Here is a 14,973-nt window from a genome sequence, read left to right on the forward strand (position 1 = left end):
TGAAGGGGGCTTAGTGTGGCTTAGTCCATGGCAATTATCTCTGTTGTTGTTCAAGTTTAAAGCCACCGAATGAATAGACTCCTCTCCCTTGCAACACACCTGGTTCATTTCAGCAGACTGGCTCTCTGTCCTTTTTGATTCCTTCCAAATGTTCTGTAGCAAAAGCCTGTCCAGTGCTTTGCAGGAGACTGTCACTCAGGCACTAGAGTTTCAGTCCTCTAGGACTTAAAAACAAGAAGCAACGTTTGTTGAGGTAAATTATCTCTTTATTATGAAAGCACCACCACCACATTCTTGGAAATTACTGGAATTTTATTTGCCTCAGGCTTATGACTTGCAACCAAAGACATTGTGCAAAGAAAGCAAAGATTAAGTACACTTTAGGGAGAAGGAGACGATACACATTCGTAACATAGGAGATCAGGTTGACAAAAAAAAAGCCATCCAATGCACTATATAGATTGCAATATTCAATAGCATTTTCAACAAAACCTTTTATAATCAAGAGCAAAAGAAAATTAAGCAATGTTTACAGTAGACATAAATCTTATACAATTCAAAAAGCATTTTTTTTTTCAGATCATAGAGCATAAAATGGGAAAATGTCTATGCAGGTGAAGTCTAACTACTGTACATTAATCACCTATTAAAGTTGCTTATATGTACCACAGTGTAAAAAAAACAATACCGAACAAATAAAAATCTTGCAAATTGCCTGATGAAAAATAAAATAACCAGTGACTTTAATGGCTTCTCCTGGTTATCAGTGCTACAAAAAGACAAAAATCTTCTCATCAGAACAGGTGATAAAACCAGGCACAATCAAACCATTACCAAATTAGACCCACCCATAGAAATATACTATCCACCCACATATTTTCCATCAAAAGCTTTGTTTGTTTTAATCTTTGAATCTTTGAGGCCCATTTGGTCACAATATGTTACAAATATTTGCGTACGTGTGTGTGTGTTTTTTTACACCATGATATCATATGTTTGTCTGGCACTATCCTAAAGCTAGTTTATAGATGATGATGATATAGAAACAGCCCAGTGCCCATATGACAAATGAACTCACTGGGTAGAATGAGAGAGGGGAGGAAGGGAAAGGAGTTCAGTTCTACCAAGGAAACAGGTCCGCATCAATCACTCGTCATCAGTCCCGCTTGCTTCTGACTGTTCCTAAAAGTAAAAAGATAAAATGGAATGAACTTACATATGAGGAAAAGAAGACATAACCCACCAAGGGGCAATGGAGAAAACAAATGACATTTTGGAAACAGTTATGCCTCTTCACCCTGCCAGATGAAAAGCCTACTGAGGCACCAGCGCCCCCTACGCGGAACCGCAACGCACCACCTCCTTTCTGTGCCAGTCTTTTGCTCTCTTTCACTTTGGCAGGAAAGGTTTACAGCTAAGAATTTCTATTTTTAGTGCTAAGTTTTAGAAAATCCACAGGAGGGAAAAGTACCATGCTTTTGATGTGTACCCCCCGGTAAGTCTACTGAAGAAAACACAGTATTTTAAATGTATTTTAAAATGCCTGTGTCCATGGGGTAAGGGTAAGAATTCTGCAACTTTTTCATCAGACTGAGACAAATGGAAAATGAGCGTGCCAGAAAGAAAACGTAGGTGGTGGGGAACCTGAGGTCCTCTGAGAAGTGAATGAAGCGGAGGGCGCTGCAGAAGGCAGTGCATTAAAAGTCTCTGCTCCCTGGCTGCCCGCAGTCAGGGACAGTGCACTGGAGGAGTCAGGCTATCGCACCTGAATTCAGCCTCTGCTATCTACTTACATGACCAGCAGTAAAACACACAGATGTCACTCCCCACATATACATAAATCAATGCTGAGTCTATGCCATAATGCTAATAGAAGCATTAAATACAGCACCATACAGGAAGGTGCTTATTTCCGGGCCTGGCTCCATAAATGCTGCGGGCATCTTTCAATGATTAAAAACAACACCTCTAGGTACTTAAAAATTCATCTGGGTTTTTTGTACAGTGTTTTAAAAATCAACTCAAACCCAAAGCTCTGACTTCTTAACACTTTTTCTTCCATCTAATCCTTATTTCATCTATATATTGCTATAGACTAGGCACTTGCTGGGTGTTACGGATATAAAATATTAACTGGCCACGGAGAAAACTATCTGTAGGCAAGCAGTGGGGAGATAAGAAAGGGGAAAAGGAAACGTGATTTAGTGTTTTTCATTTTTGAAGACTATTAAAAAAGCAATAGACAAAGACCCAAATTCTCTTATAAAACATGCAGTTCAGTCCATCAAAAATGAAATCTCGCCAAATCCTGACATTTTCATTTCTACGTAATAAAGGGAAGAGGGTGGGAAGGGCCCGGGAACAGGAGGGGAGCCAGCGCAGGGGGTGCCACACCAGCCCTTACATTTTCATCCTGCTCTTCGTCGCTGTCGAAGTCGCTCACCACAGGTTTGGCTTTTCCTCGATTTGGCCTTTTCTTGCCTTTTCCTTTGTCCCGACCTTTCTCGTCTTTTTTATTGAGCTTGATTTTCACCTTAACAGATTTTGCTACAGTGAAAACAAAATAGACAGCAATGAGGAATCATGGGGAAGTCCTTTTACAGGTAGATTCCAATGGCGTGTCCAGGTCACGATTTACGCCTGGTTTCCATCGTCCTGTCTCGTTAGCACCCTTCACCTGCTTGCGTCTTGGTTGGGACGATACGTTACGCAGTGACCTTAACCGGGCGGCGAGAGGCAGCGGGGCCCATGGCGGGCAGCTGGGTCCCCGCCCATCTCCGAAGGGCTGAGGGGGAATCTCCCTAAGCAGGTGATGAGGGCTGCCTTTTCGACTTTGTGGAGGGGTACAGGCATTTACTTACTAGGGCTTTGACATTAAAAAATATAAGTTTAAAGGGTAAAAAAATCAGGCCAATAATTTTACTGTGTGGATAACTCCAGTTGACTTAAAAAGAAAATTCAAACAGTTGAACATTTTTAACATAGAAAGGTTTCTTCCCCATCTGTAGTCTCTCTACCTACTGTTCTCGTTCTGGCGATTATGCCAGGAAAAAAAGGTACACATCCGTCCCTACAAAATATATCCATCCCTGTGTACAACTCTAATGACGCAGAGAAAGAGCCATAGAGGAAGAACATGAACTCAAGTGTGCACACATGTGCTTTACGTACTTATCCCAAAGGGATCCTTTATACTCGTATCCCACACCTTTTTTACCCACCTGTATGGGACGTTTCTATTATCAACCCCAAAATTTTGCATCTTATGTGTACACTAGAATTTTTTTAACCAGTCCCCTAGCAATAGGTGCTAAAGTTCCCAGCTTTCTGCCTCTACAAACAAAAATGCCATAAAGCTCTTTGTTGGCATATCCTGGCAGAATCTGGGGGCAGTATGGTGCACATATCTATATGGCAAGCTTCTAACAGTGCTCTGCTAAATTAGCCCTCAGAGAGAGAGCACTCTTTTCCACTCTCACAGGATTATTCTAAGGATAGAAATAAGAACACTTGGAGGCATTCGAAGTGCTATAACAAATATAGGTGTGTACCCCAAGGCATTGTTCTGAGACAAGTGTCTATAGGACAGTGTTTTTAGGATTTGATGATGAATTCACTGAGAAAGTGGATCTCTCATTCAAACCAGCTTTGCCAGAACATCATGTTTGGTGGGTCTCAAAAAGAATAAAATACCTAGGAATAAATTTAACCAAGGAAGGGAAAGACTTGTACACTGAAAATGACAAAACATTGAAGAAGACATTAATAAAGGAAAGCATAGTTCATACTCATAAATTGAAAGGATTAATAGTGTTAAAATATCCATACTATCCAAAGCAATCTACAGATTCAATGCAATCCCTATCAAAATTCCAGTGGCATTTTCATAGAAATTAAATCATCCTAAAATTTATATGGAAACACAAAAGGCCATGAATTGCCAAAGCAATCATGAGAGAAGAACAAAGTTAGAGGTATCATGCTACCTGATATCAAACTATAGTACAAGGCCATAGTAATCAGAACAGTATGGTATCGGCACATAAATCAATGGAACAGAATAATTTATGACAAAGGAGGCAGGAATATACAATGGGGAAAGGACAGTTATTCAATAAATGGTGTTGAAAACTGGACAGCCACGTGCATAGGAATTAAACTAGATTACTTATCTTACACCTTACTCAAAATGGATCAAAGACTTGAATGTAAATCATAAAACTCCTAGAAGAAAACATAGGCTGTAAGCTCTTTGACATCAATCTTGGAGATGATCTTTAAGATGTGATACTAAAAGCAAAGGCTGTGAATGCAAAAATAAACACGTGGGATGACGTTAAGCTAAAAATTTCTTGCACAGCAAAGAAAACCATCAAACAAAATAAAGTTAACCTACTGAATGTGAGAAAATATTTGTCACACATATCTGATAAGGAATTAAGCACCAGACTATGCACCAGACTATAAAAAGAACTCTAACAAAAAAGGCTAACAATCTGATATAAAATGGGCAAAAGATCTGAATAGGCACTTTCCCAACAGGTGGCCAATAGATACAATAAAAGGTGTTCAACATCACTAATAATCAGAGAAAAACAAATCGAAACCACAACGAGATGTTACTTCACACCTGTTAGAATGGCTATCATCAAAAATATAAGAAATAAGTGCTGGTGAGGATGTGGAGAAAGGAAGCCTGTGCACCACTGGTGGGAATAAAATTGGTGCAGCCACTGTGGAAAACAGTATGGAGGACCCTCCCAAAATTAAAAATAGAACCACCGTAAGATCCAGAAATTCCTTTTTTGGGAATCTATCAGAAGAAAACAAAAATACCAACTCAAAGATATATGCACCCCTATGTTCACTGCAACAACATTCACAATAGACAAGATATGGAAACAACCTAAATGTCCATCAATGAATGAATACATAAAGATGTGGTACATATCTACATGTATACACACACACATATATACAAGGGAATACTATTCAGCCATAAAAAAAAGAATGGAATCTTGCCATTTGCGACAACGTGGATGGACCTAGAGGGTATTATGCTAAGTGTAGCAAGTCAGACAAATACGCATGATCTCACTTATATGTGGAATCTAAGTAACAAAAACAAGCTCACAGATACAGAGAACAGATTTGGTGGTTGCCAGAGGTAAAGGGGGAGGGTTGCAAGGCGGTGAAAATAGGTTAAAGGTATCAAGAGGTACAAACTTCTAGTTATAAAGTCACAGGGTTAAGGTACAGCATGGTAAGTACAGCTAATACTGTACTGCATATTTGAAAGTCGCTAGGAGTAAATCTTAAAAGTTCTCATCACAAGAAAAACCAATTTTCTAACTATGTACAGTGATGAAAGTTAACTGAATTTATGGTGATCATTTCACTATACAAATATCAAATCATTATGTTGTATATAAAACAAATAATGAAATTAATACCTGAAACTAATGTTACATGTCAATTATACCTCAACAGAAAACCGAAAGTTTAAGGGGAGGAGGCACAAGAAGATGGATTCTCCCCTAGGGGCCCCAGAAAGGAATGCAGGCCGCTGACCCCTTGATTTTGGCCCAGAGAGACCCATACCAAACTTGTGACTTGCAGAACGAGATCATAAATTTTTGTTTTATTGAGCCACAGAGTTTGTGGTAATTTGTAACAGCGGCAATAGAAAGTTAATACACTAACCCTCGAGAGATTAAAGAAGCTAAACTGATAGATGGGAAGGGAGGGCAGCTATTTGAGAATAGATTCGAAATCTGGCTCTACAAAAGGAAATATCTAGCTAAGATAATATAGACTTATTCATCAAAATCTAGGATATTAGAACTAGGTAAGAACCATATAAAATTGAAAATGGTTAAGTAAATCAAAGGCAGGATCACTCCTAAGAATGACGGACTGCGGTCAATGATGTAAACTCTAGATATGCGGCGATATGTAAGCATCAGAAGTTTTAAAGATGTTTGCAATGATTTACGGGTAAGAATGTTGAGGACAGCATTATTTAGAGAGTAACACATTTTGGTACATTCGTTAATAAATGGTAATATAAATTACTGTAGAGAAACACTGATTGCTGTGGGAAAATGTTCTCAATAGAAGAACCATGCCATAAAACAGCATGCTATACTTTTATAAACAAAATACTTATGTGTAGAAAAAACTGGAAGGGAACTTTTCAAAATGTTAAATGTATATTGGGTAATAAAATTATACAAGCTTTTAAAAAATATTTTCCAAGTTGTCTGTACTCAATATGTAATTAGGAACAAATCTAATAAAGAAAATTTTAAGCATATCTGTGTTGTTTAACATAGCAGATCATAAACTACTGGGATTTATTTGAGAGGAGGTATGGGGTGAAAACATCATTAGGTAAGAAGAAACTTTAGACTCGTGAGGGCTGCTTTAACTGTTGAAGACGAAGGTTTATCAACCGGGGTTGTGCTATGGCGAGACAAGAGAGGTACTTCCCTTGGGTGTAACATTTAAGAGGTCATCGAAACAAATATTCTAATGCAATGTTTTAAAAACGCAATGCCAAAAATATACGGTGAACCAAACTGTCAACATTTTAAATAAAGGAAGGATCGGTGTCTGATCCATGATGAATAAAATGGACCACAGTTCCAACGCAGTGGGGCGGTTATTTTCTAACTCAGAGTGTGGTCCTGGGCCAAGCAGCACCAGTATCCCCTGGGAACTTGTTAGAGATATTGTCTCGCAGGCGACTGTTCTGAAACTCTGGGGTAGAGCCCAGCTAACAAAACCACTGTGCTAAAGAACAGGTAGGAGGTATTAACCATAATGTCGACAGAAAATATACATTACACTGGTTTTCACAGGAGCCTTCAGCGAACATTCACGCTGAGCCTGGCCACACGCTAAGCTTCGGGAGGCGTGCTTATTACCTCAGTTTCCCAGCAGCGAGAACTGAGCTTGAGCTGGGCTACGTCACTGCCTGAGGTTGCCCGGTGAGGACACGGTAGGACAGGGACTGGAATCCAGACCTGCCTGACTCTAGCATCTGTGCAAACACCGATGCAGGCGGGAGAGGGCGCAGAGGCAGGAGCCAGGTGCCCGAGCTTACCCTCCGACTCTGACTCCTCTTCATCTTCCTCCTCTTCCTCTTCGTTGCTTTCCTCCTCGCTCTCCTCCTCTTTGGCGATTTTCTGCCGCGCGCTCTTAAACACTGACTGTAAGACGATGGAGTCTTCGTAGATCTAAAGGGGCAAAGTGGCATCTGTTAAAATCTGCGAGCTGAGGGCCCAAGATTCACAGTCGCAGCGTGCACTTCTCCTTATGAAACAAACCTTTATTTTATGTGGATTTTAGTAGAAACATCAGTGTCAGCCTTTATGCCTATACGACAACCAAATAAGAAAACGCCCAAGTCTAATACTGACACACACATTCTTACAGAAAAAAGTCTACGATGCAGCTGAAATAGCTTCAGAGTGTGTGTGTATGCGCACTTGGGAGAGAAGCGTGGACTTCTGTAACATATCCTCTCATCTTTGACAACAAAACTATTTAAAAAAAACTTTCCTTATTTAAACTGATCTATCAAGTAGTGTGGCAAAGCAACCTTCTTTAAAATGCAATTCCCCTAACAAAGTGGAGGCAATTCTATTACTGAGTTTATCAGTACCAGCCAATACTATTCCAATCAATACTTTATTTTTAGTGTTCCCACATACCTGAACATAGCCCTGTGTAGTTGCTAAGAGAGATAAAAGTTCTGAAATGTTCCCTTTTTCCAAAAAATTTAAAATAAAGTACCATATATCTAGCAGTCTCTCTCTAGGTATATATCCAAAAGAACTGAAAGCAAGAACATGAAGACATTATTCGCACACCATGTTCACAGCAGCATTCACTGTAGCCAAGGGGTAAAAGTAAACCAAGTGTCCACTGATGGGTGAGTAAATAAAATGCGGTCTATACATACAATGGGATACTATTCAGCCTTGAAAAGGAACAAAAATCCTGCAATATGCTAAGTGAAATAAGCCAATTACAAAAAGACAAATACTAAATGATTCCACTATCTAAAGTAGTCAAACTCATGAAAGTAGAATGGTGGTTGCCAGCGGGAGGAGGAGACGGGGGGCTGTTGGTTAAGGGGTACAGTTTCCGGTTTACAAGATGCAAGAGTGCTGAATGCGCAGAACTAGCTGGAGACACCAGGGGTGAGCTGGATCTTAGAGGTGAGGAGGATTCCATCAGGGGTGAGAAAGGAGAGGGGCTTTTTAGGAAAGGAGAGCAAGTGAGAAAGGTGAGGCAAGAATAAAAAAGATGCACCTAGGATTTTAGCAACGTCAACTCCAGGTTACGCTACTGGACTATGTTACGTAATATGTCACTATCTTGTGATGATATAAAGGGTACACAGGCTCTCGGCAGTATTTCTTACAACTGCACGCATATCTGGGGAAGCAGGTGTTTAAGGGACCACCTGACTAGACTATAAACTGTTTAGTTTGAGGGGTAGCAGGAAATGAGGCTAAAGAGTTAGGGTCGGGCACAACTTTAGGAAACAGCCTATGGAGGGTCAAATTATTCCAGAATTCAACAGTACATGGGGAACCACAAAGCTTGGTGGGCCGCAGATGGACAGGATAAGGTGGTGGCCAGAAAGACAGACTAATATCCAGGATGGGCTTGGAAGGAAGCCAGTCAAGAGGCCATTTCAGGGGTGAGATGGTGAGACAGTGACTGTGGGCAGAGAGGGAGGCTGTGGGACTGGAACCCGACAGGGTACTCGTCACAGTGTTGCCATGGTATTATAAAGAACCCAAAAATCTATCCAGAGACTACAAACGGTCATTCACAAAAAGACTTCCTTGCTGACTCGTGTATTTACTCTCTATGTCCTGGTTTTCATCTTAGCTTTCTTTGAAGAGTGTCTTGAAGACACAAGGTTTGCTTTCAAGTCCCGTTTTGGTCAAAATAATACTACTGTTAACTGCTGTTAACCTAGAAATGTACATACAGCCTGTTCGAGGCACATTCTGAGGGCTCCTGTGTTCTCCAGTTTAGTGATTGGAACTGACATGAATGTCAAGCAGCAACATCGGGAAAGAGACCTAAGGAATTTAATGGTGGTTGGCAGACACGCTGACCTTGTCCTCTCTTCTTGGTCTGCTTCATGGGTATGAGATTAGGCCAGAAAAGCAGATAGGAAAAAAAGGGAGTTCCTACAAAAGGTGAGTGGAACTGAAGTGTAATTAAAGCGAAAGTGTCCTCCCCCTAGTTATTTTTAGTAAATTCAATGTCACTTACATATTCTTAGGCTTGCTTACTGTGGAGATGGGAGGAATAAAGAGAATTGCAATTGGCCTGACGAAAAGCAATTTTTTGTAAGCAATTAAGGCAATGGTTTTTTTTTTTTACATCCATTTCTTGTTTTAAATCAGAGTAGTTTCGACTCCCGATGCAAGGTTATAATCAGAAAAAACAAAGGTAAATGTAATCAAACACACAATCTCTATAGAAGCCAGAACTGGACCTCCTGCCTGCAAGTGTTACATGAAGTGATTCAGTTGAATTCCTCCACTAATTAGAAGCGAAGCCTTTAAGGGACACGTGAGTAGGAGCTGGCGCAGCTATGGTATAACAGAGCTGGCATGAACTTGGAAATGCCAAGGCCTCAATTTACTTACGCAGGTAGCATGGAATATAGGCTTTTGTTTTTCACTTTCCTTCTGCCAGGGTAGTGAGCAATGGTTCAAAAGTAGAAAATGAAATGTTTTACTTAAAAGAACACAAGACGTTTAAGGTTAAAATGTTTTCAGCCAACTCAAGACAGACCTGGGATCCCTCCAAGTTGAACGTCTGAGCGTTATGACAGAGGAGCATGACATCTTTCTCCAGGTCACCCAGGCTCCGGTACTTATGATTACGAATTCTTTCCTAAGGAAAGGTTTGGATAAAAGAGAAGAAAGAAGGGGGAGAGAAAAATACAAGTCATAGCTTGGTTCACAAAGCCCAATTCTCCCTTTGTCTTCTCGGCACACAGCCTTGCCCGGATGTGGGACTGCGCAACGCCAGGGGTGCCATTCACAGGGCCCACCCTCCCACGCGTGTGCCTTCTTAGGAGGGGGAAGGAGGAGCATAGGGAGGGAAAGGGAAAGAGCAATGGGTCTGAAAAGTCTGAAACTTCTTAAATAAAATACAATATAATAGAGCTCTCAACACGATGATTGAGTAATGCCCATGTAAAGGCACAAGTACATCCCAGCCTTTCTGGTGACAAGCCCTGGGTGGGAGTCAGCGGTGACCAGACAAGATGCCACTGCCACATCCTAACTATCACAGTTTCAATGAATTTACACTTCTTGATAAAAATAAAGTTTGTAAAAACAAAAAAATATCTACCTTTATTTTTTTGAAATCCACCGGCTTCCTAATTAATTCATAGTATTCTGGTAATTCTTTCCTTGACGGTAACTGAATGAAGACTTCACTGAGCTGTCGCCCTGAACTGTAGGGGGGGGGAAACAAACAGACACGTAACAGATCATGCACTGCTGAGGAAAGGTGCTATTTTATTTCATTTCAGAAAGTGTCAGAAAAGCAAACTGGCATCCCGTGCATAATTGATGTGGGGCTCTTTATATCAAGGAAAACTTGATACTACAACTCTACTAGAGACTAATGCCTCTTCCGCGAAATCACATTAAAATACCATTAGGTCCCCACTTCTGTCACATCTGATACGAGAGGTCCACTGCAGATTTCTTTCACAGCAATTCTTTTAATTTTGATAGAAAAATTTGAAATATCCTATTCAACCTAAATTCAGTTTTTAAATGAATAATAATTGAGTTGGTAAAACAACAACAGGCATTATTTCCATATTCCTTTGTCTTCAAATTCACTTTATATTCATAGGTTAGAATATACTCTGGAACTGCAAATGAAAAGCTTTTATATGTACCTAGTGACTATCTTTTCAGTCTTGTTCCTTTTAGAGTATTTTACGCACTGTACCTTTATTATTATTTGCCAGGGGGAGCCCCGTCATCTCGCCTAACTGCACTTTTGTGTGTATGGAGCAATTTGGGCAGAAAACAACAAACGTATTTAGCGAGTGTGGATGCCTGATGTTTCTGGACTTAGTGCTGTACCCTCCCCCATGTGCAGGGTAGCTTTATTTGAAAGCAGATTTATTAGCAACAAAGGCTTAGCATTTTGTCATCTTGAAAAACAGGCAATAAAGCACTATAAGCTTTAAACGTCATTTAACATTAGAAGCAGACATGGTTAAAAGAACAAAATACACATAATTTAGATTCACAAGCCTAATATCTGACTTGGCCTATCTGGATCAGTAACAGCTGGTGGGATGTGGTATAGCCATTTTTCACGAAAATCTTGCTTTTCTTATGATGCCATCTCTGTTTCTTTTGTGAAGCCAGAAATATAAAAAAATAACCACAAATCACTGCCATGCCAACTTCAGAAGGTGATTTTAGGAGTGTTCCAGGATGCTAGAAGCAGCAGCAGCAAAGAATGAGTGACAATATGCTGTTTTAATCCACAGTCCCAGTTGTATAATTAAAAAATAATCATAATGACAGTTATCATAAAAAAGGCATGCGCAGTAACTCAAACAGTTGCCTAGCAACCAGTGGGGAAAATGCTGAAGTGCAAAGGGGCCTGCATAAATTAACCGAAAATCCTCTGTCAAAGGGGTGGGCGCGTTTTTCCGTTTTACTGGGTCACTGTTTTATTTTTTAATGCATATATGGGCTTCATGAATACTAAAACCAGGAGCAAACAAAGAGGTTTAAGACTGCAGTTTAATAGGGAATTGGATTTTTAGATTATTGTGGCAAGAATCAAGGTGTTCTCTCACACTCACAGACTGACAGCCACTCCTACGCACCCCCCTCCCCCCCCCCCCGGCCCAGGTTGAGAAATGCATCTGTACCTCTGTAAGTTATGACAAAACCTACTTTAATTACTATCGCCTTCAGCATATGGCCACAATTTCTGTTCTATTCTTTTTCCACCATTCTTAGATTTTATAGACAGAAACATTTTACCTACTTGGAAAGGAATATTTGGAAGGCAACTTATAGATATTAGTTTTTCTCCTTGTATCAGTGACTTCTTTATAATCAGCATTCTTTGTAACCTAGCAACAGTAAAAAAGTCAGACCTCTTTGTAATCTTGGATTTAACACCTGACCCTCAATGACATCTTCCCAGTGTCATTTTCTACATTGCCAACAGATGGTGTCATTTTTCTATTGACAGACTATGAGCACATCTTTGCTTTGTACACCTGTGATGGACATACTCTTAACTTCAGCTGTGCCACTGGTGAAATGAGAAATGAGTGTTTGGCACCAGGAGTGTGATAAAGCTCTTTGTAACAGGGCCCAAATGGCTAAACAATCTCGGTCTGATGTCTCTGTTCTCAGTCAGGTCATAGAAATTCTAGACTCTAGAAGGAGACAAGTCCAGACTTACATGTGCTCATAAAGGAGGAAACTGAATGTTCTGAGACTCAGGGCCAATACTGTAAAATGAGACAAATTTATTCTGCTTCAAAATATTCCTATCCCGCTTCCTTTTTCCCTTTCCTAAGAACAGGGGTCATGGGCAAAGGGAGGACCTGCAAGCTGTCCAAGGAAGTCTTCCTGTGGCTCAACTGTTGGCACCATCGCCGTTTAAACACCCCAGTCTGGCTCTCGCAGCCCTCCTCGGCTCAACCTCTGCAAACCCGGCTTGTACTGCTGACCTGACTCTTCTGGTCAGGAGAGCTTCTCTCCTGTGTACCCCCAAGTACCATGGCCAAGCCCCTACCCTATGACTAATTCCAAGTCTCCAGAGCTGACCCATCTCTCACTCTATGGCTGGAAGGGTCCCTGTTCCCGTCTTCAACTGCCTCTATCCATCCAGGATCGATAACCCCTTCTCCATAAATGTGAGACATTCTCCTCAATATTAACTACCTCTTGGTACCTCACTGCTCAGAACTTAATCCTTCTATGTGTGTTCCTTCTCCTCCACACAGGGTGGGGGCACTTTCCTTGCAGTCAGACCCTTCCCTGCTCCCCCATCAGAGGCCGTGGACCTGATGGGCAGTGAGGGAGGAAATGCCACGTGGTCCTGGAGCACCCGCAGCTTTCCCATAACCTACAGGCACACCCTCGGTCTGAACACTCGCTAAGGAATCACTACAGCAACTTACTTTTTCCTAAAGTAAAGGTTAAAAAAAAATAAGAAAAAAGCAGAAGTGCAGCAGCCTGATAGTTTTGAATTCTTGGCATTTCTTTCTCAAACTTAAGCTGAGCAAAGGTTTTTTCAATATACCTTTTCAAGTGCCTTTTTTTTCAGTGTTGGAAAGTTTTGCGTTGTGTTTTTTTTTTTTAAGTACAGAACAATGAACTAATTGTACAGTGGTTTGCAGAAGGTGTTCTGTTTCTATTGAAATGCTTACCCTACCCCCAAGGCATTTTCCATTATGTCATTTTACACAATTTAAGACCTAAGTATAAATTGTTACCTCGAAGTGTACTTCCCATCACAAGAGTGATACCCGCTCCCCTCCTCCCCAAAAGGATTCCACTGATGGTCTGTAATTTCAGATCTACTTCATACAACGATCTGAAACATGATGCTGGTAAGACATAAGGTGAGTTGGGGGAGGAGCGTAACCTGAAATAAAAATGGAAAGGAACCCACTGCACTTAACAGAGCACACTGGTGCTGGTGCGAAGCACAGTTTCTCTTCACGAAGGCCAACAGGAACAGGGACACAGTACCATGATGTCATTACTGTGAGATGCTAAAGTCCTACACGCCACTGTGTTAATGGTGGTTTGAAACCCTGCATGTACACCTTACACACACACACACACACACACACACACAGGTTTACACTGCTATGTTTTATCTGGGAACCACTGTTTCTCCCATTACCTCCACATATCCAATGGCAATAATTTCACATCTATACTGCTGTGATTCTAAAATGACGAATGCATACATTATAAACATTACATCTACATTAGCTTTACTTTTGATTATAGTTTAGGTATAGCTGGAGAGTACAGAAGACTGAAATGCTAGCTGGGAAACTGACTCCTTAAAATACTATTATGGCTTTCCAACAAGCCCAAACCAGAAGATACAATATTGAGTGAGTCTTTTCTTTCTTTTTTCTCCTGCTTTATGATTTTTCTCTTTATCTGCCCAAGCTAATCTGTTGACAAGCATTTCCAACAGTTACTTGTGAAGAAGAGATTTTAACTAAAGTTGAAATAGGTTGTTTAGTTAATGAGTAAAAATGTGGCTACCTTGCCTCTGTAAGAAAATGATGTCATGGTTTAGAATACCACTTGGAGTTGAAAGAATTTTACAGAAAAGTTATTACAGTCCTAAAGGAATCAAACCCAGGAAATCATGTGGGAAAAAATATAAAACTGGGTCAACATTGGAGGGCAGTAGGTGAAAGTGAGCTGTTCCTTTTCAGGGTCAGATTCCTGAGAGATTTATTTAATGCATGTCACCTAAACATGCACGTACATCAGTAGCGCCCAGAGAAAGCTCCCAGACACCTGAGCCAGCCACAAATTAGGTGTCACAAGCTCCTGGACTCCGTATTCACTGCTGAGATCTCTCTTCTGAATCTTAGTGCGTACTGACTGATGACAATTCCTGACAAGCCTGGAAATCTGACTTCCCAGACTCTTGAAGCACATATGAGATAAAGAACAAAACAGAATGGGGTAGGGGTAGACTTGCCTTTGGTAGTGGAATTAGTAGGTGGTAAAAATCACTAAGGATTATGTTAAGGATGTAGGTACATGATGGGCCTGAGTAATCCACAAAAATAAGGTTACATCTGGTTAATGCAAGGTAAACGCCCTGAGGTAAGGAGACTATAAAGGGCTCACTCAGCTCAATAAGAAAAGCACTAAGGCTTTATCAAGAGCC

The 14,973-nt window shown here is 40.6% G+C and overlaps 1 protein-coding gene across 2 annotated transcripts in view; it reads right to left on the minus strand.

Annotated features, from left to right (window-relative positions):
* Window positions 1-291: 291 nt before the first annotated feature.
* Window positions 292-14,973, minus strand: part of SMARCA2 (SWI/SNF related BAF chromatin remodeling complex subunit ATPase 2) — a 157,034-nt gene continuing 142,352 nt past the window's right edge. For both annotated transcript variants that reach the window (XM_087822686.1, XM_087822685.1), the window contains 5 exons: window positions 10,399-10,504; window positions 9,832-9,933; window positions 7,109-7,241; window positions 2,405-2,547; window positions 292-1,182 (listed from right to left, as the gene is read on the minus strand). In XM_087822686.1, coding sequence (XP_087678812.1) covers window positions 1,147-1,182; window positions 2,405-2,547; window positions 7,109-7,241; window positions 9,832-9,933; window positions 10,399-10,504 — 520 coding nt within the window. In that variant the 3' untranslated portion in view covers window positions 292-1,146. The remainder of the gene's footprint in view (window positions 1,183-2,404; window positions 2,548-7,108; window positions 7,242-9,831; window positions 9,934-10,398; window positions 10,505-14,973) is intronic.

The sequence above is a fragment of the Miniopterus natalensis genome, chromosome 12 (genome assembly GCF_054644295.1).
Source record: "Miniopterus natalensis isolate mMinNat1 chromosome 12, mMinNat1.hap1, whole genome shotgun sequence".
Lineage (NCBI taxonomy): Eukaryota > Metazoa > Chordata > Mammalia > Chiroptera > Miniopteridae > Miniopterus > Miniopterus natalensis.